Source organism: Chlorocebus sabaeus, chromosome 15 (assembly GCF_047675955.1).
Source record: "Chlorocebus sabaeus isolate Y175 chromosome 15, mChlSab1.0.hap1, whole genome shotgun sequence".
NCBI classification, from domain to species: domain Eukaryota; kingdom Metazoa; phylum Chordata; class Mammalia; order Primates; family Cercopithecidae; genus Chlorocebus; species Chlorocebus sabaeus.
Window position 1 is genome coordinate 72,423,244 of NC_132918.1, and position 21,668 is coordinate 72,444,911.

Sequence of the window (21,668 nt, forward strand, 5' to 3'; positions counted from 1 at the left end):
TAGCTTTCAAACTGTTTGAAAGAATGTGTAAGAGCCTCCTGAGCTGACATAACAGGGCCCTCCTACTCTGAAAAGACACCTACAGTTCTAAAGAGCAAATGACTGAACATACTTTTGAACTAAACTAAGTAAATATGTTAAGGAGAACAGACTGTATCATTGTTACTACCTCTCCCCACCAAAAAACATTGATTTTTGAGCAAGTATTGAGCAATTTTATCATTTATTTGGTCAATTGAGAATATAGTACTTTTTAGGCAAAACCTAAATAGAAAAATAACAAGAAAGAAACTATACAAGTAATCTTTATTAAATTTCCCAAACTACATCTTTTTCATATGATAAAATAGGATTATCCCTGCTGTGGAACAACTACACACAATATTGGGGAATCTAATGAACTGAGGTCGAACTCTGAAGGAAACTGAGCCAAACATAAATAAAATTAGGTGCCAGAAGTGAGAAAATTTTCAACACATTTCATCACTCTGCGCTCGCCAGTCTTCTGGTCTTACTTCCCTCAGATTTTCCTATCTTCTTTGACTGAACTGCACTATTATAAGATACAACATATTGCCTAATTTTTTAATCTTTTCTAACCTATAGCTTCTCTATATGAGTTTTTATTAGCTTTCTATGGGACATTTTGTTAACAGAAATGTATAGTATTCCTACTCACTATTTTCTTACACATACACACACAAATGTACATTTGCATGTGGACCCACACATGCATGGCCCATCACTGGCTCCACCACACTTTCTAAGCCCCAGGGATGTACACCGCACCCTCATCCCCCTTTCTGCCAAAAGTATTCCTGTTGCTGTGGTGTTTACATTTCCAGTAAGGATTGTGTTCCTGACAGAAAATTCCAAAACTAAAAGAAGACTGGAAAAGCACTGTTCTACACTGCTTACAACCAGGAGCTCATCCTCCCAGGACCTTGACTCAACACTGAAGGTGATGTCAAGGAAGAGTGAATGGTGGCTTGACCTGGCTGGGCAGGAGAGCCCTGCTATAGGAGCTTCTTGGTTTGTTCAAAACAGGTTGCTGCTGGGCACTGCTGATTCACAACGCCTCCATGGAGCCCTAATAAGAGTTGTGCAAATCTAAGTCATGATTATTATATGCATAAAGAGCCATTAATTAAAGTCTGAGGACCTAAGCGATCTGCCTACTTGGAAAAGAGCTGAAAACCTGGAGTGGGGAATTAAAGAAAGTGCCAGCTGCTAAACAAAGCAAACTTGACCTTGCTGATCTGCACTGAAGCAGAGATTAGGAACTAAATAGAAATGTTGGAAAGGCCCATGCCTACAGGAAGCAATCTGAGTAATAACACAGGGAAAATGACACTGGGTTTTGTGTGGGCTTTCTTATCAAAAGCGTGATCTATAGAATTACAGCATTATTAACATCTGGGAGCTAGATAGAAATGCAGAATCTTGGGTCCAAGATACAATTGCATCTGGATAAATATTTGGCCTATTAGACGACCTGTCTTTCTAATAAAAAAGTCTCAAGCCTGTTGGATATACCACAAGTTCACAGTGGGCAGGTACTATATTTTATAGCTTTGCCACTCAAAGTGTGTCCTTGGATCAGCAGCAGCAGCAGCCATCACCTGGAAGATGATTGGAAGAGCACAATCTCCACCCTTCCCCAGACCTACTGAATCAGAATCCGCACATTAACAAGATCCCCAGATGATTGATATACACAATAAAATGTGAGAAACACTGATCCTACCAGGCCACTGATTCTCACCCTTGGCTGCCAATTAGAATCACCTGGGAGAAAAATCAAACAAACAAACAAACTTTAATCCAACTCCTAGAGAACCAACTAGCCCCTATTGTGTCTTAGTGCAAATTAGAAAAATTTCTTCCAGAGGACGCAACCCCAGTCAGTCTCTTTATCCAGGTGCTCTTGAACAGAACATAACCTGTCCAATTCTAACTGGCAGCTTTGATGGGAGAGCTGTTTTCAAAATGCTAATGCCCAATTATTGATCTAAGAGAAGCCTGGAATACACTAAAACAAACAAACAAAAAACCCATAAATATTTTTATTATAAAAAAATTCAAACATTTACAAAAGTAAAGATAACAATTCAATGAATTCCACGTAACCATTACCCAGTTAAAATATGTTCAATCTTGCTTCATTTAAATCTCCCCTACTTCCCTTCCTACCTTGTCTCACTCTCAAGAATTGGAAAACAAATCCTGTACAACATATCATACCATCCATAATATTTCAGCATGGCTCTTTAAAAAAGATGGATTTCTTTTGTAAATAACAAAACCACAATATAATTATCTCACCTAAGAGGTTATGATTCCTGAATACTGTCATGCACGGCTTAACAACAGAAATCTGTTCTGAGAAACACATCATTAGGCAATTTCGTCATTGTGCAAACATCATAGAGTGTATTTACACAAAACTAGATAGTACGGCCTACTACACACCTAGGCTATACGCTAGCCATAGGAGAAACAGGAGCCTATTGTTCCTATGCTACAAAACTGTGCGACATTTTACTGTATTAAATACTGTAGGCAACCGTAACACAACGGTAAGTATTTATGTATCTAAACATATTTGAACATAGAAAAGGTACAGTAAAATTACGTTATTATAATCTTGTGGAACCACTGTCACATATCCAATCTGTCACTGACCAAAACATCATTACGTGGTGCATGACTCTCTAACAAATATATAATCAATGTTTTAATTTTCCCAACTTTCTTGTAAATATATATTTCAAATATTTTTAGAGTTTCTATGTTTAAGTCAGGAAGAAATAATCCCATATATTGCAAGTGGTTATTTTCCCTAAAATGCTTTGATCTTTACAGGCAATCCCTCTCCTCTTCTCCACACTTTTTCTCTCCCTTTTCTTTCCTTCTTCTGTCCTCCTCCCCTCTTCCTGAAATTTATTTATTGAAGAAAACAGGTCACTTTTCCTATGGATTTCCTAGCTGGATTTTGCTGATTATCCCCATGATGTCATTAAACATGTTCTCTTGTCTCCTGTACTCGCTGCAAGTAGGTAGCGAGATCCAGAGCAGGGACTGACAAACTTTCCCTGTAAAGGATCAGACAGTAAGTATTTTTGGCGCTCCAGGCCATATGGTCTCTGTAACTGCTATTCAACTTTGTCTGTAAACAAAAGCAGCCATAGACAGTATTAAGTGAACCTCCGTGATTGTGTTCCAACAACACTTAATTTACAAACACAGGCATCAGAAATGACTGGCCTGAGGGCTGTAATTTGCTGACTTCTAATTTATGGGCTTATTCAGATGTTGATTCAAGCTTTTAGCAAGAATATTTCATAGACAGTGCTGCACACCCTCATCAGGTGGCATATAATGCCTGATTGCCCTTCTCGTGATGTTGACCCCCATTGGTGATCATATCTAGGTGCTATCATTTCAATAGGGACTGCAAAATGGGAATATTCTTTATCCCTTTGGCACTTATTAGCTTGAGTACTTCTATAAGAAGAAACTTTCCCTCTCAATGATTTTGTTAACATGGGATATAATTCATAAAGGAAAGGCAGAATAAAAGCTTTCTTCTTTCATATGTAAACAATTTTCAATATAAGTTGGTTACTTAGCATCTTCCAAAGGTAACCAATGAGGGATTCTTTTTTTCTTTTTTGGTATTATGAACTCTTGGGTTTAAACCTTATTAAATGTTTTCAATCCACTGTGGTTATTATTCTTACTGATGTTCCAATTATCCCATAGATAGCCAGTGGGAGCCTCTTCAATTTGACTCCTGAGAACTTTTGATATACCCTCAGTAGTCCTTGATACCATCCTTCCTATGCTATCTGTACGTCCAAATATTCCAGTCTAATCTTGTACAGTTCCTGCTCTAGACCAAAATCAGCTATATCCCCAAGGAGTCATGGGTGGAGGAGCTCATTGCTGCTTGATTAGTTTCTAGACTATTTCAATGAAAATATTAGGAAATGTGTATATTTTTAATAGATGAGATTTCTCATGAACCCACATTCATTCATACTGATACTTCCAATTCCAATTTAAATGAATCTCTTCTATCTTGTTTCTGTTTCGCCTTTCCTCCATGCTCAAAATCCTAGTTCCCAAAGATACCTATACAATTAGTTGGTTGCTTTATTCCCCTTGCAATTCTAGCCAAGACTGAGCAGACTGGATTGAAGACCAGCTTAGGTGAGGTATAAATAAAGAGCTTAATTTCTTAGAAAAGGACTTTTGCACTTTTTGAATCTTCTGTATCCTTCTGGGTCTCAGGCTATTAATAAGTAGGCATAATCATCCCATAATGGCTCCTTCAAACTAGGGACACAGGGCCCGTGGATTTCAGAAGTTTCAGTGAGAAAGGTGGAAATCAAGTGCATTTATGGGCTGTCACCACCTACTGCTCCTATGGCCCTGGTATGGGGTGACTGTGTCAGTCAAAGGCTAATTGGCCACTCCTCTATGGTTATACAGGAAATGAAAAATGCATTTATGAACAAAAGTTGTTGCTATCAAAAGATTACACCAGAAAGGGGGTAAAAATGGAAGTCACAAACTCTTCTCATTTAAGTTTAGATGAGGGCAGGAAAGCTACATATATGAATATATTTTATCAGTATACCGATAAAGAATAGAACAACTATGTAATATATTATACAGAATATATATTAATGTATTATATATCCTATCTCCAATTATTAAACATTAAGTACCTACCACATGCCAGGCACTGTGCAAGACCCTGGGGAATCAAAGATAAATAAGACACACTCACTAACTTTGGGGGAAACAGAAATGTAAGGTAGATAAAAAGCTATTTAAAACACAATAATACAGGTGAAAAAGTGGATTTCACTCATAAAGGTAAGATTAATTCTGGACAGGGAAAATTAAGAAAGGTTTTTTTGTCAGAGCTACTTTTTTTCAGTTCGGTGGCAAAGAATAGGAAGTGTTTTAATATCCCAAGCTGGAGATTTCTTAAGCACACAGGAGGCCTGCCTCTCTGACTAGGAGGATACACCCCTATGAAGTTATCATCCAACTTCATGGGGAGATGGCGCAAGCCTGAAGTTGCCTGTAGAGGAGTGGAACCACACCTCTGTTGATCATGAGCTGAGCCTGGGAGCAGAATGTTCTCCTTCCCCAATTTTAAAGCCCTAAAACAATATATAGGGCCTTTCCCTACCTAAAGGTCCATACTAGATGTCCCATAGACCACCATGAGCTTGTAATATCAGAGAAGAGAACCATGGCAGTCTTTATAGGAGAGTATAATCTGCCTCTTAAGCAAGTTAATAATAAGGATGAGTCTATTCCTGAGGGTTCTCTCACCCATGCATCCCAAACATCCACTACCACCCCATCAATTCCTGTTTTAATTTTCCCAGACGAGGTGTATCAGAAGGTAAATGCCCTAATGAGAGATGTTGCCACAATATACAGGAAGGAAGACAAGGAGTGGGTGGGGGAATTTAACAAACAAAATCTTCTCTATGAGGAGAGGAAAGAAAGTGAGGAAGAGATGCAAAACCAAAAACATAAGTAATAAAAGAGAAAATAAAATCACTCAGTGGGAGTTGAAGCCACCTTTATGTCTCAGACAGTTTGCAGCAGATGCTTTCATCTCATAAAACTAGGATTTCTGTTAAAATAAGTCTATGCACAAACCAGATTATTCTGACCTTAATAAGAATAAAAAAGAAGAATAAGGGTTATATGACCTTAATAAGAATAAAAAACCAAGCAACATGTTATCTTTTCATGGGAGATTTAAGCTTTTGTCTTCTAAAAATGTATTTATTATGATACAATATATAAATATCATAAGATAAATATCTGAAGCCTCTTCTACTGCTTTGATCTCCGTTAGCTTTGTTTCTTGGCCCTATTTGCCAACACAACCCAGGAAAGAAAACTTGCTTTCTAATCTCTGATGGAGTAGGGTTTATGTTTTGTTTACCTGCAGCTGTGTCTTTTTCCCCCATCTGTTTTTGGTGTATGTGCAGATACCAGTGATGTGAGACAACAAAGCTAAAGCATGTTGTTTGCATTTCTTATCAAAGAGCCTATCATATTTTCTAAATAATAAGTAAGTTTATGCTTAAGCTTTGATGCATTAAGGGAAAGTGAAACCTTAAAGGAAAAGTTCACTGGCAGCATGACTATGCTAACCATTTAAAAATACGATGAAACGCTTTAAAAAACATGAAATTGGAGTGGTACTAATTGTCTTCACATAGATGGGCCTGAATTGCTTGTACCTTGGGCCTTTCAGGGGAGCTTATGGCCACTTCCAGGGGCTGCATTGAAAGGGCTACCAACCAGGACAAAGATTTTCCAATATCAAGTTTTGTTAACCAGAGGTAAACTATTTTCTTTCTGCCCAGTTGATTTAGTCTTTTTGTAGTTTAGTTTCTATATGTATGGATAGAAATGTCTGCTAGTATCTAAGGTCTAGAAGATTGTAGAATATCTAAGATGGGAAAGAACCTTAGAAATAGTTCAGTCAGCTTTCATAGATAATAAAAATCAATGGACCCAGATGGTTAAATGACTTTTTCAGAGTGACATATCTCAATGTTGGAACTTATTGAAGATTATTCTAATCAAATATCAGAATGTAATCCTCTAGAAGAGGCTAAAATATACACATTTCAAATTAAATATTACTTTTTCTTAGGAACACATACAAAAATACTGAAAAAGTATTTTTATTTATTATCAAAAAATAAGGGCCACAGAAATAGTGAAAATCAGAAGCAAAGACATATCCTCAATTTAGTATCCAAAGCGGCAATAAGAAACTTTCATAGAGGATAGAGCTTAAAGTACGAAGTAAAGGAGGTATAAAATGTACCTCTTATGATGTGTTTTTTTCAGCAAAGGATTCCTATATATACAATACCATACCTTTTTAATTTCAGATTTCAAATGACAAGGGTTACTCTGCTGGCTGAAGAGGGATTTCTTGAATCTCTCTATAATCCTTCTTTTCAAATTGTGGTGCAAAGCTGGAGGGAGCTGCATAAAATAAGAAAACAATCATTATAAACAAATTGTTAACACTACACAGCTGACTGAAAACGCATTCACTGAGGGCCCATGTAACAATATTCACTCAATAGGACTACATAAGAATTTAAATTTTACAGCAAATAGCGTGACTAGATGCTATAATTTCTTACCCTGCAATTCAGAAGGAATATATTATTTTGCTCTTTTTCAAATGGCTGCTTCCATTTATCTTATTGTTTCTTCACTGGTTGATATTATTGTTCATATAACACATTATTTGTTAATTGCACACGTATATTGAATTTTGTGAAGAACAGCCTTGACACAGAATGATGCACTTTTGTCAGATGTTTAGGTGCTTATAATATGGCCAGAACCATGCCAAACACTGCAGCCGTGGTACTACAGGATCCGACACTTTGGACCAGGAAACACACATCTGCATCAGTAGTATATACAGTCAGATGCCTGTCTGGGAGTGCTCCTGAAAATTCAGCTGCAGAGAGGTCAGATTTAGGTACCAATCATTCCAGAAGAAAGAGAGGATAGATTAGTATATATTAAGACCAGACCAAGATGAGTTACATTTAGTAAGTGAGTAGTAGAAAGTCATGGTAGGACCCTAGAAAACATGGTAACCAAAAAACTGGGGATTAAAAAAATGATTTGTCATGCTTTGTAGGTTGGATCTCTATAAGAAAATCAGAAGTCCTGGAAAGCACAGAAAGATGAAGTGACATTCAGAAGAAGGATAATAGAAAAGAAATTGGGTCAGGATTAAAAGGATCTCAGAGTGGAAATAATATTTGGTTTTATTTAAATTATGGAGAGCACTTGAAGGGAGAGAAAGAGGAACCAGTCAGAATAAAGATGGCTAAGTGGAAAGGAAAATGTGATAGTAAGAGATCTCAATATTAAACAAGAATAGAATTCAAAGCTCAGATCAAAAGAAAGAAGAATGTATCAGAAATAATTATTACCTTTTCTAGGCTCCCTTACAGGTTTAGTTGGTACCATGTGACTACTTTTGGCCAATAAAAATGATGTGTGTCACTCTGAGGATAAGGCAATTCAAAGTCAGTATGTTTTCTCCACCTCTGTCCTCCCTACAGCAAGGAGCTTGGCATTACCATCCTATTCTGACCACGCAGCCACAAGAAGGAACAGAGCCACCTGAGCAGCCCAACTGGAACTGAGTAAGAAATAAATCTCTATTGTGTCAAGTCAAGGAATTTCAGGGTGTAACTGTTCTTGCAGCATAACTTACCTTATCCTATTTACTCAAGTTTTGTGAGACAGGAGGACATATAAAAGATAATGGTAGAGCAAAGAATAGGGCCTACAGGGAGGGGCTCACAATGCAGATTGCACAACCAAATAAAAACTTTTCAACATCCCAAACACAGTAGAATGTAGGGCCCATTATGAAGTACTGTAATTATATAAAACAGGAAAATAATTCAGTTGAAAATGTTTTAAAAATATATCTTTGGCCGGGTGCAGTGGCTCACGCCTGTAATCCCAGCACTTTGGGAGGCCGAGGCAGGCGGATCACCTGACATAAGGAGTTCGAGACCAGCCTGACCAACATGGAGAAACCCCATCTCTACTAAAAATACAAAATTAGCCAGGCATGGTGGTGCATGCCTGTAATCCCAGCTACTCAGGAGGCTGAGGCAGGAGAGTTGCTTGAACCTGGGAGGTGGGGGTTGTGATGAGCCAAGATCGTGCCATTGCAGTCCAGCCTAGGCAATGAGAGAGAAACTCCATCTCAAAAAATAAAAAATGTATCTTTGATCCTAGTGTTTGAGTCCAAATAAGTTTAATTAGTGAGGAAATAAGACTCTTCTGGAGATATTGAAGCACTTCAGTGTACTTTGAAACGTTTTGTAGGTTGGCAGCACTGACCTCTTTTCATGTCAATATTATAGCTTCCTTTTGCCTTAATCCAGATGGGATCCCTCCCTCTACTCCCAGCAAATAGTCATAATTGTTATTGTCCTTTCACATGAAATGAAAGCAGGAAATTTAAAAAATGTGGAAGAGAGAGAAAGAAGAGAGAGGAAGGAGGGTGCAGGGAGAGAGAGATTTCTCAGCATTAAGGAGCAAATCAAAGAAAGATGAGAAGGAAAATGAGTATAAATGATATATGTGTGAGAGAGAGAATAGCAAAACAGAAATGAATTTAACTTAGAATAGAAACAGACATGAAGGTGAGGAGCATGTGCATGTATGTTCCTAGCAGGAAGACGGGATGGAGTGATGAGGGGACCAGAAAGTACCTGGACAGAGCACAGGTTTAATTCCCTTTTGTAATGCACCAAAAGTTGCCACTTCCCCAAACCAAACACCAGAGAGCAGTGTTGGCCCAGAACCCTCTGGTTGCTGCCCAGCTGACTGCAAGGGGCTGTCAAACAGAAAGGCAGCCAGCCTTCTCTGCTATGACTAACTTCTGAAAGTCTGAAACACCCGTGGGATGATAGCTTCCTTCAAAGGGGACTTAACCCACTGCTGGAAGCTATGAGTATCAGATGATTAATTCAGGTACTCTGAGAATTTTTGCAATTTATTTAACTTGAGAAGCCTCTAGTTAACTTACGATTGTTTTTATTATTTTACTGCTCCTGATGGCCTGAAGTAAGCCTCAAAAACTCATTTGAGTAAGTTAACATTCAGTCAGCTTAAGCTGCATATATATTAGAAAGCTATTGATCTTACTGGAATAATTATCACAATGGACAGCACCCCATCTTTAAAGCTTTCATGCAAGAATTTAAAATTTTACACAAAATAATGACTCATGCATAGCTTAATTGCAGGTGATATAAACATAATAATATATAAGGACTATAATACTAAGAATAGAATATTAATGTCTATGATTCATTTGAGCCAGACACTATGGCTACTCATTTATGTGCAGTCTCACTTTTTTCTTCACAAAAAACTTAAAAAGCAAGTACTATTTCATAGGTGAGGAAGTCAGAGCTTAAAGGCATTATGTAACATGCGAGAATACTTTCTGAGCAGTGCCTTCTAGCACAGTCATTATTCTAGAACAGATGCCACCACAACTAGCATTACTGTAGGACAGCATTTTATAGTTTAGAAACATTTTCAGCCAGGCACGGTGGTTCATGCCTATATTCCCAGCACTTTGGGAGGCAAAGATAGGAGGAACGCTTGAGCCCAGGAGAGTTCAAGACCAGCCTTAAGCAATATGGCAAGATCCATCTCCAATAAAGAAACAAATAAACAAATACTTTTACATACTTTATGTCATTTGAGGCAAATAGTCTCATAAACTCCCCCATCTTACAAATGAAGAAACTGATTCTTAAAAAGATAATTACTTCCTCAAAGTCACACACCTAAAAGTTTGGTTTTTGTTTGCTTGTTTTTACTGTACTACACAAAGTAACAAAATAATGAAAACCGATCTGCATGTTTTATACTAGGTTTTCTCAAACTTGTATAATACTAATATTGGAATAGAATATAAAGATTTCTATATGTGGAAGAATATATGGATTCTTTTAAAGAAATTTCTATATTCTCTAGTATCTCCAAGAACACATCAGAAGACTATCCATTGCTCACAGGACTCCATTTGATACTTAAGTTAGTATCTAATTCTATTTTTAAAAAAGTTATTTTGACATTACTGCTAAGAAGATATTTCCCTAAATGCTAAAACAGAATGTTCAAAGACTGTCATCAAACTAAATACACAAAACATAACACTTCTCTTAGAATTTACAAAACCTGAAAATGGGAGTCAATTTAAGAAATACAACTTTACCCTAAATATCTCATTCTGTTAAATCTTGGTCACCCTTGCCATTAGTACAGGAGATCCAGATGAGCAGATGTGGGTGGTTCTAGTCTTATCCATCACTATTGGTGAAAAAACACAGAACGTTTCACCAATGACAGTCAGTAGCATAATTTTCATTGGAGGACAACACATTGCTATTCCGAACCACATTTTTTTCCATTGGCAATAACTGTGGTTGTGAAGATGGGCAATCCAAAGGCGCTTCAGATAAGTGGCTTGCCTGTTCTCTAGGAGACCAATATTTGATTTTTTTTTTTTTTTTTTTTTTTGAGACGGAGTCTCACTCTGTCGCCCAGGCTGGAGTGCAGTGGCACCATCTCGGCTCACTGCAAGCTCCACTTTCCAGGTTCACACCATTCTCCTGCCTCAGCCTCCCGAGTAGCTGGGACTACAGGCGCCCATCGCCACACTCGGCTAATTTTTTGTCACACTCGGCTAATTTTTTGTATTTTTAGTAGAGATGGTGTTTCACCATGTTAGCCAGGATGGTCTCGATCTCCTGACCTCGTGATCCACCCGCCTCGGCCTCCCAAAGTGCTGGGATTACAGGCATGAGACACTGCGCCCAGTCCCAATGTTTATTTTTTAAAAGATGCTATATATCCTGATTTTCAAAGCATCTATTTAACAAAACAATCTAAATGTTAAGTATAAAGTTAAATCCAGTGCTTCTTTGGGCTGTGCAGGTATGTCCTAAGCAATAACACATAAAGACTCACACTAAAAGGTAACATATGTACTTTAGTCACCTTATATGCCCAAAGGTAGATTTGGGGTTCCAGCAATAGAAATAAACCACTGATTTCATTCTTAGCTTGCTGGTCTTAAGATTACCATTTGTTTTGATAAAAATAGAGGTGAAGTCAGTAAGAAAGCAAGGTAAGGATTTTAACATCCTGCCTTATAAAATAGTTGCTTTTAGATGATTTTCACTGATCTGTCTCCATCAGTGGAGACAGGAAAGGCCACCACCAACCAAAAGTAAGAAGTTTCCTTGTAAGTTCATCTGCTGGTTGTCAGGAGATATGCGGCCCCTCAGTTCAGGGCAGCCACCAAGTGTAAGTCTGGAGAGTTTGACTAGTAAATAAATATGTGAAAAAATTGTCTTTTTGTCTGTTTTTCCAATGCATTCTCACTTTCAGTCTTCCTTTGCAATTAGCAGAGTTAGAAAACTCATCTTGGTCTTTAACCTATAGCAAATAACACTAGTATAATATTTACGGGTATTTTTCTTTTTTGTTTGAAAGTCATTGACTTTGCTTAGCACTGTAAGTTAAAGTTCCTCAAAGAGGAATCATTCCCGACTATGTGCAACGTCACCAACTTCAGAGTATTCTGGAAATACATTTTAAAAATCACAATAGTTATATTTGAACTTGTAGCAAGGAATGCCATTCTGCCAAAAAATATGAAATCATTTGTTACACTGGCGGTTCAAGAGCATAATAATAAGATATTTATAATAGTTTTATTCTTGCTTTAAACTACTTTGAAATCCAACAAGAAAATGGCAAATATAAAAAAGTTTTTTATTACATAAAAATTAGCAAGACAGGCATATGAAAATTATATTTAAATTTCAAAGGATATTTCTCTCAATTTAATAGTTAATAGTTAAGAGAACTAAAAAGCTATTTAAAGCTATTTCCATAACACTAAAGTTAAGAATGCTTTTTCCATATTTCTATATCAGTATTTAAATGGATGTGCATTAATATAATCACTTTACTCAATATAGATATGGCAGATTATATTTTGATGTATTAATCAAGCTTTCCCCAATATTTCCCTGTACACCCTCACCCTCTTTTATGTAATTAGTTACACAATTCTGTCATTGCCTAACAGAAAGCTTGACAGCAGAAAACAGAAAAGTAATCAGTTTTGGACTCCTGCATCTCAAAAAGGCAGCCATCGGGAAACAGAAAAGAGCACCAGAGTTTGGACAAAACTTGACAGATAAGACCCAGGCTACTCAGCCCCAGGCTTAAAGACTACCTAGGCTAAAGGGAAAGCAATGAGAACTCAGAGGTATGGAGACACCAAAGAAGGCAGTTCCTTGCCTAGTCCCCTAGGTTAAGTGTGCCAGCAAGCAGCCTGTCAGCTTATCCAGCCTGTAATACTGGAACATTTCTCCCTTGCCATCTGGCAGGATGCTAAGCTGTATCAGAAGAGAGCCCTGGAGGGACGCTGGAGGAGGATGGATCTTGTTTCTTGGCTCCAGTGATGCTCCTGCGTTGCCTTGCTGCGGCAGCTCATAGTAAAGAGCACAGGTAGGACCCCGAGACGTTGGTGCTAACCCCTAGTCAGATCCAGTGGTATTAACTCTGCGGGTAGCTCCCCAGAGAATTCCATGGAGCAACATCTAACTTGGGGTGGCCTCCCCTGGTCCCACGGAGGGTGCTACCCAGCACAACACCCTCAAGTGCTGATTCCCAGCAAGTTCCAGGGCATAGTACCTCACTGTGGAGGGCTTGCCCAGGTCCCACAGAGAGACACTTCGCTTCAAGTTTCTCCAGCATAGCACCTTACTAATTTTTCTGATCTTTGCAGGAAGGTCAGGACTTCGACCCAGCGTGGGAGTGTCCACTTCTATATTCGTTCCTTTCTTGGGTACTCTGCCTCAGCCCTAGAAGTTGTGACTTCTTGATGTGCTCTTCCTACATTCTTTAGATTTCTCTTCCCCTCCCTAGTAGATAATACTCATCATAGTTAATAATTCTTTATATTAAACCTTCCCTGTTGAAATTATGGTATGGTTTCTGACTAGACCCTCACTGATACAGATACAGGTTTTAGGAATGTCCCAGAAGAGCCCATACAGATAGGATTTGGGAACTGGTTTGATTGTGCCCTTGGAACTGAGTCCAGTGCTGAGTTTTGTTTGTTCCTTTGCTTGTTGCCAATAGGACATGGGATGCTAGTAATCCATGGCATGCAGTTGCATCACAATTAATCAGGTTATCATCCTGATGAAGTGCCAACTGAAGCAGGTGCCTTGGAAGCCCCAATAGCCGCTGTTCTTGACTGGCACACAGTAATGAAGAACACAAGGACTACGGTACAGAATGGATCCTTCTGAATGCACTGGAGCACTTACAGAAAGAAAATAACAAGCTTGGGTCCTATACAGCTCAGTTCAAGTCATGGTCTGAGACATGGAAGGATCCCATGATAGCCCTAAAAGAATCCATTGCTTTGTTCTGCTACAGTGCTGATATGGCTGATAATCAAAACTTAATTGAGCAGCTTACTAAATTACAAGGTCGGATGAAGTCACATGTTATCAAATCTCTCATGTGAAAGTTAGAAAAAAAAAAAATTCTAAAACTTGGAATAGGAACATCTTGTTGAGACCACCCAAGTAAAACTAACAATCCTGAAGCCAAGGTCATTCTGAGCCTTCATAGCAATTAAAAATAGCTTGCCATTCTGGGTCTGAGAAGATGAGCCTTTCTTTGCCTGAAAACCCTATGATAACTTAATGTAGGACAAATGTCTTTAAAAGGGATGTTCATTTCCTCATGAGACCCAACACAATGAGGATCAAATCCATAACTAGGGTCCTATTTCAGTATGATCCAGGGGAATTAGTATAAACTGTAACCCAGTAGGAAATAGGAAAAGAATTACAAGATTTTGCTATTACATTTCAGCAGCAACCCAGAGAACATGTGCAGGAGTGGATTCTAAGAAGGATAGGCCGGGAAGGGTAAAACCTATAGCACTACATCAGGCTGAATTCATTGATATGGGTGCACGTACTAGAGATTCCAGATTTCACATGTTAGTTCATGCAGCTGGAGGTAGTTTAACTGGTTGTTTGACTAAAACTTATACTTAACCATGGTCTGTGTTTGATGAAGGTAAAATGTCAGAGCATCTCTGGCATGTGGACGGGCGAATTCAAAGGCTCAGAGAGATGGTCTCATTGGGGTACCTTTACCATGTGTGACTTGCACACCCACTCCCCAACCATATTCAGCAAGAGCATCCAGAAGCCACTCCTTTCACTAAGGCATTGAGAAATACATTGGAGAGGAGAGCACTAGCATCCTTGATAAGCCCTGTGGTTGCTCTCCCTTGGAGGCAGGTATGACACCAAACGATACATGATTTCAATGTATCCAGTTGGCAGGGGCCAACTGACAGTACTTGACCACCAATAGCAAACTGAGAGCATCCTTCATAAAGGGAAGCAGGGAGGTACTATTATTTAGAATGCTTAGCCAACAGAGATCTTTGGTGGTGGTTAGTCGACTAGGGTGTTCCTGGAAAAGAAACAGATGGTCTGCCTATTAAAGTATTCCTTGATCACTTTAACAGAAAAGAATATCTAGGTGTGGTAGACAGAAACCTGCCCTAAGTTGCCATTGCTACAGTGGAGAGTTACAGCCTCTTACACAGTTTCCAGATGCAAGTCAATTCAAAGACTCAAAGCCCCTTGATTAAGTGGAAAGCTGGGACCCCTTGAGGAAGGGCCCTGAAACATTACTACAAGTGCACACTATAAATCTTCCTCCAAAGGAAAATTGCAGCCATTTACTAGAGTGACTGTTTACTGGGGAAAAGGAAATACATAGGCTTTCAGCGAATACTAGACACTGGTTGCAAATTGACATCAAGATTCCTAGAGTCTTACAATATTACTGTGGTACACCATTTTTAATGATTTTTTGCTTTGGGATGTTTTGGGTAGGGATGGGGGTTAGTTAAATGGATTATGAGCCCAATGGGTCCAGTTGGTCCATTTAACTTGTGGTATTTCTCTTCAGTATCTGGATATTTAGTTAGAATTGCCCCAACTGGCAGCTGACAGGATGCCCAATTGGTTCTTTGAATCTAGAGCAAGACAATGTTTATGTTTTGCTCGTGGATGTATCTCAAGTCCCTAGAATAGCATCTGGCACATAGTAGGTACCTAATAATTATATGTCAAGTGAGTGAATGAATGAATAAACCACAAAAGATATACAATTTTAGACTTCAAAATAATGTTGGCTTTCATGTCCAAAAGTCTTCTGCACTTCTTTGTCTAAAAAAATATTTTTTTATTAACCATACATAACAGAGCCTTCAAGTTGCTTATTTCTAGACATATTTCTGTCAATAATTAATAGCCATTTTTAGCATTATTTTCTCAGTGCTAGGAGTCACTGAGATTGACAAATAGAAAGTTTTAACAACTCTGGATTTTGTGTGGTTTTGACTTTCACTCTCTGAAAGGTCCTACTTTCAACCAAGCATCCTCAGAATTAATGAGTGGGCACAATTTTCCTCTTTCTTTCCTATAGTAAAGCTGCTTACGAGCAAAGAATACTAACTCTGTCTCCACTTTCGCCTCTACAGAAGGGCCATTTGTGTTGAAGTTTGGTTTTGGTTGGGCATTAACAGTAAGAGAGGATGTTAGGAATCATAGGAAAAATCCTATATATTTGCTCTTTTACCCTACTGCCTTCCCAGCTCTGCTGCTAAACTAGTGTCCCCACATGTATGTAGTTGGGGAGGATAAGAACGAGTACTCAACCTAAAGTCCTATAAAATAGTTCTTCAGCAATATTAGCACCAAACTTGCATTTAAGATGAAAAAGAAATAAAAAGCTAGAACACTGACCTGTGTGATATAGATTATTTTGTGCAGCTGAATTAATATCTGCTGAATAGGATCGCTGATCTGACGTACTTTCCTCTGGGACACAGCAATTCCTGCTGATGCTGTGGGTGATAAATTTTGTAGTTAGTCAAGTTCTCTTTCAAACGTTATATTAATGAAAAAATGAAGTAAAATTCTAACAATAATTTTAAAGTAAAGACTTCACCTTATCAGTGAGACAATATGCAGAGACCCTGTAGTACTTCAATATTTTATGACATGGAATAAACAATATCTTCCTTTTACTTCTCAGACTTCTAAGTAACACAATGATATTACCTGTAATAACATCTGAAAGACTGCTTATCGCTTGGACATTTTGCTGGCATTACAGCAGGCTGCCATCAGGAGTCAGCAGTGCCTCAGATACAGTGGCCACTGAAAAGCCAGGCTTCAGACATGTATAGTTAAGAGGCTATCATGCTTTTAAATTTTAAATTCATTATGCCCTCCATGACATATTTTAAGACTAATTTTATCAAAACTATGAAATGTATACACTGAATAGACATTCTTACAGAGCAAAAAAAGAAAATTTCTTTTAACTAGAATTAAATAACTTTCAAACCTTTGATTATTACAAATTATAATTTTCACCTAGATTTCTCTCCAGGTCTAAGTGGGGCGCATTTATAATTTATCCTGAATCCTCATCATACAGCCACACCACCTTCACAGTTTTCAGACTAATTTGGTGTCAAATTGTATGTTAGCTGCTTTTCCAGTGTCCTCTGTCATAGCCACAAACAGTCTGTTTTTAACCTGAGGACTATACAACTATTTAAAGGAATGGCTTTTGTCTCCAGATTACCTACAAGGCCACCTCTGCCTCTTTTCACTCACAGAACCACACTGGATAAAACAAAAAGAGACTTCAGATACATGATGTGCATTATCTTCCTTCCTTTCTCTCCCTTCTCTTTCTCTTTCCCTTCCTCCCCTTAACCGAGAATGTGCTTTCTGCAATAAAACTTTTCTTGCCAATTTCCCTTAAAAAAAAAAAAAAAACAGTTGAAAGTTCCAAAGACCCTCTTTTCTTCCCTTCACACATTGAGCCACTATGAAGTTAAACATGAAGATAGTCATTGCTTTAACAACAGCTAAGCATTTTTAAAAACGCTTCTTTTATAAGCACTTTCTGAGAAAGCTTGCATATTTTACCATAAATATTTTGTTTTCAAGACATTTAAAGAGAACGTTCAATGTAGTCATTTAAAAGAGTCAACTTGTTTTATTATAAGCATATGAAAATGTATAAAGACATAAAATGCAAAAAAGAATAAAATATAAACATTCAAGGAAATACTGCTTTCTTTACAGATATCTTTACTGAGTTAGTTTATAATTTAGCACAAGAAATAATCTAGTTCTAGCTCATCTCCAATTAATACCTTGTTTAAATGTTTGAAATCTAAAGAGTCTATATCCCATGGACACAATGTTTACTCCTTTTAATATCAATTATTTGATTATTAATATGAGGTTTAATAAATACCCTTGGGATAAAAATATAAAGAGGCAAATAGAAAGAGTTGATGTAGCTCTAAAATAGAAAACAGAGAGCTGGATTGTCTGCTCCATCTTGTGGAGATGGTCAAGTGTACACACACCATATTTTCTACAGTAGTGCTTCTTGGAGAAATAATTATTAAAATATAACTGTTTGTCTAGACCCAAACCAAATACTAGACACTGTGTAACATGACCAAGTTGATGTTGCTACAGAAAAATTAACTTTGCATTTTCTGAAAATGGAGAGCTTGGTTTTTTAAAATCATTTTTATACAAAGTACTTTATGTTTTTGATTTCTAGATGTAACATTCATAGGTAATGAGCTAAAATCTCACAGCATGGCAGAGAGTTCTTAGGTCTGTGACGACATTTTGAATGGGATATCACATAGGTTTGACTCTACCTTGCCACAAGAATGTGCCCATCTGTGGCCCTAAATACAAAAACAAAGAGTTAGCTAGAATGTCTGCCTTCTGAATTAATCAACTATCCAATTTTTTTAACTTAAAAATTATTTTTCTTGAGACCTTTTGACCACTACCCTCACAATCCCAAAACATCCTTGACTTTTGGAAATACTTTTGATTACTTAGTTATTAAAAAATAAAGTTAAAAATATTTAATTACACATGCCCCTATAAAAACAAGCAAGCAAACAAACAAAAATGTTAGTATTACAAATGAGAAACGAGATTCAAGGCTCCTAGGAGCCACCATCCATCACAGCCACCTCCCCAGAAATAACTTGTGATATCGGAGTGGTGTGTTGACTTCCACTCACTTTTCTATCCATTTACATACATAAATGTATACTTCAAAACGGTACTTTTCAAACCATACTTGAGTCCTGAGGCCAATGTTAATGAGTCATGATCAGCATTTTGAAAAATGATATCAAATGAATTGGAACTAGATTTTAAAATTTCACAGTACATTGGAAGGGTCCACTCAGTCAAGACGTAAAATGTGTTTTCTATTGATAGTCATTTCCAAGCGTTTGAAAGCTACTATTATGGAAAATCTACAGTAGTCTGTCCGTTCTCCCTTCCTCCTTTCCTCTATTTCTCCCTTGCACTCTTCCTCCCTTCTTTCCTCCCTCCTTCCTTCCCTTCCTTTGTAAACAAATGGTGACACATCACATCACATAAACTGTTGTACAATTTGTTTTTTTCACTTTTTTCACAGTCTATCATGGAGATTGTTTATTATCAACATGTGCTGTTCTAGCCCATTCTCTGTACCACTGAAGACCACTATGTGTCCTGGATGCACTGTAGTTTACATAGCCACTTCTGTCTTAGTGGACACTTAGTTTGCTTTCACTTTCTCATGATAATAAGTGATGCTGCAGTGAATATACACCGGCATGCCTCACTGTGCATAAGTACAAGAGTTCTTTTAGGGTAGACACAGTGAAGTGAAATAGCTGGACCCGAGGATACATTGTAACAAATACATTTTTAGGTGGCTGAGTCAATTTACACTCTGATCAGAAAAGAATCCATTTTTCTACACCTCAGTCAACATTATATATTATCAAACTTTTCCGCTGTGCCAATCTGATTGTTTTTTGTATTTATCTAAATGCTAGTGTGGTTGCTGTACTTCTTTGGTAAATTTCTTGCTTGTATCCATAGTTCTTTGTTCTTACTGATTTGTAAATGCTCTTTAGATATTCTGAATACTCATCCTTTTATTGAGTTTTTTAAAAATTGAGACAGGGTCTCACTCTGTCACTCAGGCTGGAGTGCAGTGGCATGATCACAGTTCACTGCAGCCTCTGCCTCCTGGGCTCAAGCAGTCCTTCTGTCTCAGCCTCCCGAGTAGCTAGGACCACAGGCACGCACCACCATACTCGGCTTTTATATTCTTAGTAGAGACAGGGTTTTACCACACTGGACAAGCTCGTCTCGAACTAGGGTTTTACCACATTGGATAGGTTTGTCTCGAACTCCTGGCCTCAAGTGATCCACCCACTTCGGCCTCCCAAAGTGTATTTTTATTCTTCATTTAAAGGTTATTAACTGCCAAGCATTTGGCAAGTATTAGCCATATCATTTTATCTAGCTTTAAAAACATTCTCTCTCAGTAAATCTTTTAGATTAGCCCACTGAAAATACTACACTTCCTAACTGTTCACCAAAAAAAAAAAAAAAAAAAAAAAAAAGCAGCATATGTTTATATTACCAATTTTGTACTGAGAATATTTGTATTAAAACAATTTTTTATTAAAAAGACATCTATGAGGCTGATCACAGTTCATGTGCAATGTCAGTCATACATAAGATGCCCCTGATCCATGATTAATATCTATGTGGTATTTCCTACTGCAAATATATATACACAATATTTGGTCTCCTTAAAATTTAAATAAAATCAAAGTTTAAAATATTGGGATACTTTGCAGTCTTTTACAGTTTTTATTGAAATAGTAAATTTGACTAGTGTTTTAGAACTTAGAAGGAAACTACAAAATTTCTTATAAGAGGCAATTTACTTAAAAGTGTCAAAAAGTCATTACATAATTATATTTGCTGGCTTACTCCGTGGCAAGCATGACACTAAAGAGCTATTTGTTTCCCCTTTGCAGAGTTAGGTCAGAGGACTTGCAAGAAGAGCAGTCCTTCTTTTTTAGCAGGGACTTGGGTGAGACACTGGGAAGTGTTTTATGTATTTAGTCTCCTTTAATCCACAGAGGAGACTAAATGTGTAAAACACCTACCAGTGCCTGTAAACTGTCTGCTCCTTTATTGGTGTAGATTCTATCCCCATTTTACAGATGAGGAGACTGAGTGCGATGATCTAAACGCTTCTGAACCACCAAAATTCACAGGTTGAAATCCTAATCCCCAAGGCAATGGCATTTGGAGGAAGGGAGCTTGGGAGATGATTAGGTCATAAGGGCGGAGGCCTCATGAATGGAATCAGCACCGATTATAAAAGAGGCCAGAGGGAGGTGGTCACCCCGCTCTACTACGCAAGGACACAGCTAGAAGGTGCCTCTGGTTACTGCAAATACAAAACAATATCTCCTTCCCATCTTGAAATATTATTTCTTTTCTTAAAAGGATTGCTACTTTTAACAGGATGTTCTACCTATCTCTCTTAACATTTAATTAACTATTTTTGGAAAACACGTAGATATAATAAGCTGGAAGCATTAGGTCTTTACAGCTATTGCTGTGCACTACATTCTGCTTTAGTATCTCATTGCACAATAAAATAGCCAAGTTAGTTGCCCATCTCTGGTGCTTTGACACGTGATTTATACTATATGTCCATTCTATTGAAACTATAATTCACAACATACACTTTGAAGCTGTCAATAACTACAAATGAAACCCAGAAAAGTGGGTTATACTGTATTCTCCCAGTTGACCAAAACATGGTATCAATATATTATTTTTCTGAAATCTCTCAGCTAAGAATCAGGAACTTTTGGACAACTGGAGAAAAAAAAGGTTAAGGAAGGAAATCCATGAAGAAGCAAAAAAATATACTGTTTTCATGAATGGGGGGCCAAAACATACATGAGCTTCTCTATATTGGACCAACAATCTTGTCAAACTACAATACAAATTTACTCTCACCTCTTAACTATCATAACAATGAAATAAAGTAACATA

At 37.6% G+C, this 21,668-nt stretch overlaps 1 protein-coding gene across 8 annotated transcripts in view; it reads right to left on the reverse strand.

Moving 5' to 3' along the window:
- Positions 1-21,668, reverse strand: part of NEK10 (NIMA related kinase 10) — a 266,215-nt gene that overhangs the window by 19,727 nt on the left and 224,820 nt on the right. For 5 of the 8 annotated variants that reach the window (XM_073023647.1, XM_038002934.2, XM_073023649.1 and 2 more), the window contains 2 exons: positions 16,491-16,591; positions 6,934-7,044 (listed from right to left, as the gene is read on the reverse strand). In XM_073023647.1, the coding sequence (XP_072879748.1) occupies positions 6,934-7,044; positions 16,491-16,591 (212 nt within the window). Of the gene's footprint in view, positions 1-6,933; positions 7,045-16,490; positions 16,592-18,445; positions 18,476-21,668 lie in introns of all 8 variants that reach the window. The other 3 variants (XM_073023648.1, XM_038002935.2, XM_038002933.2) reach the window with 1 other exon arrangement.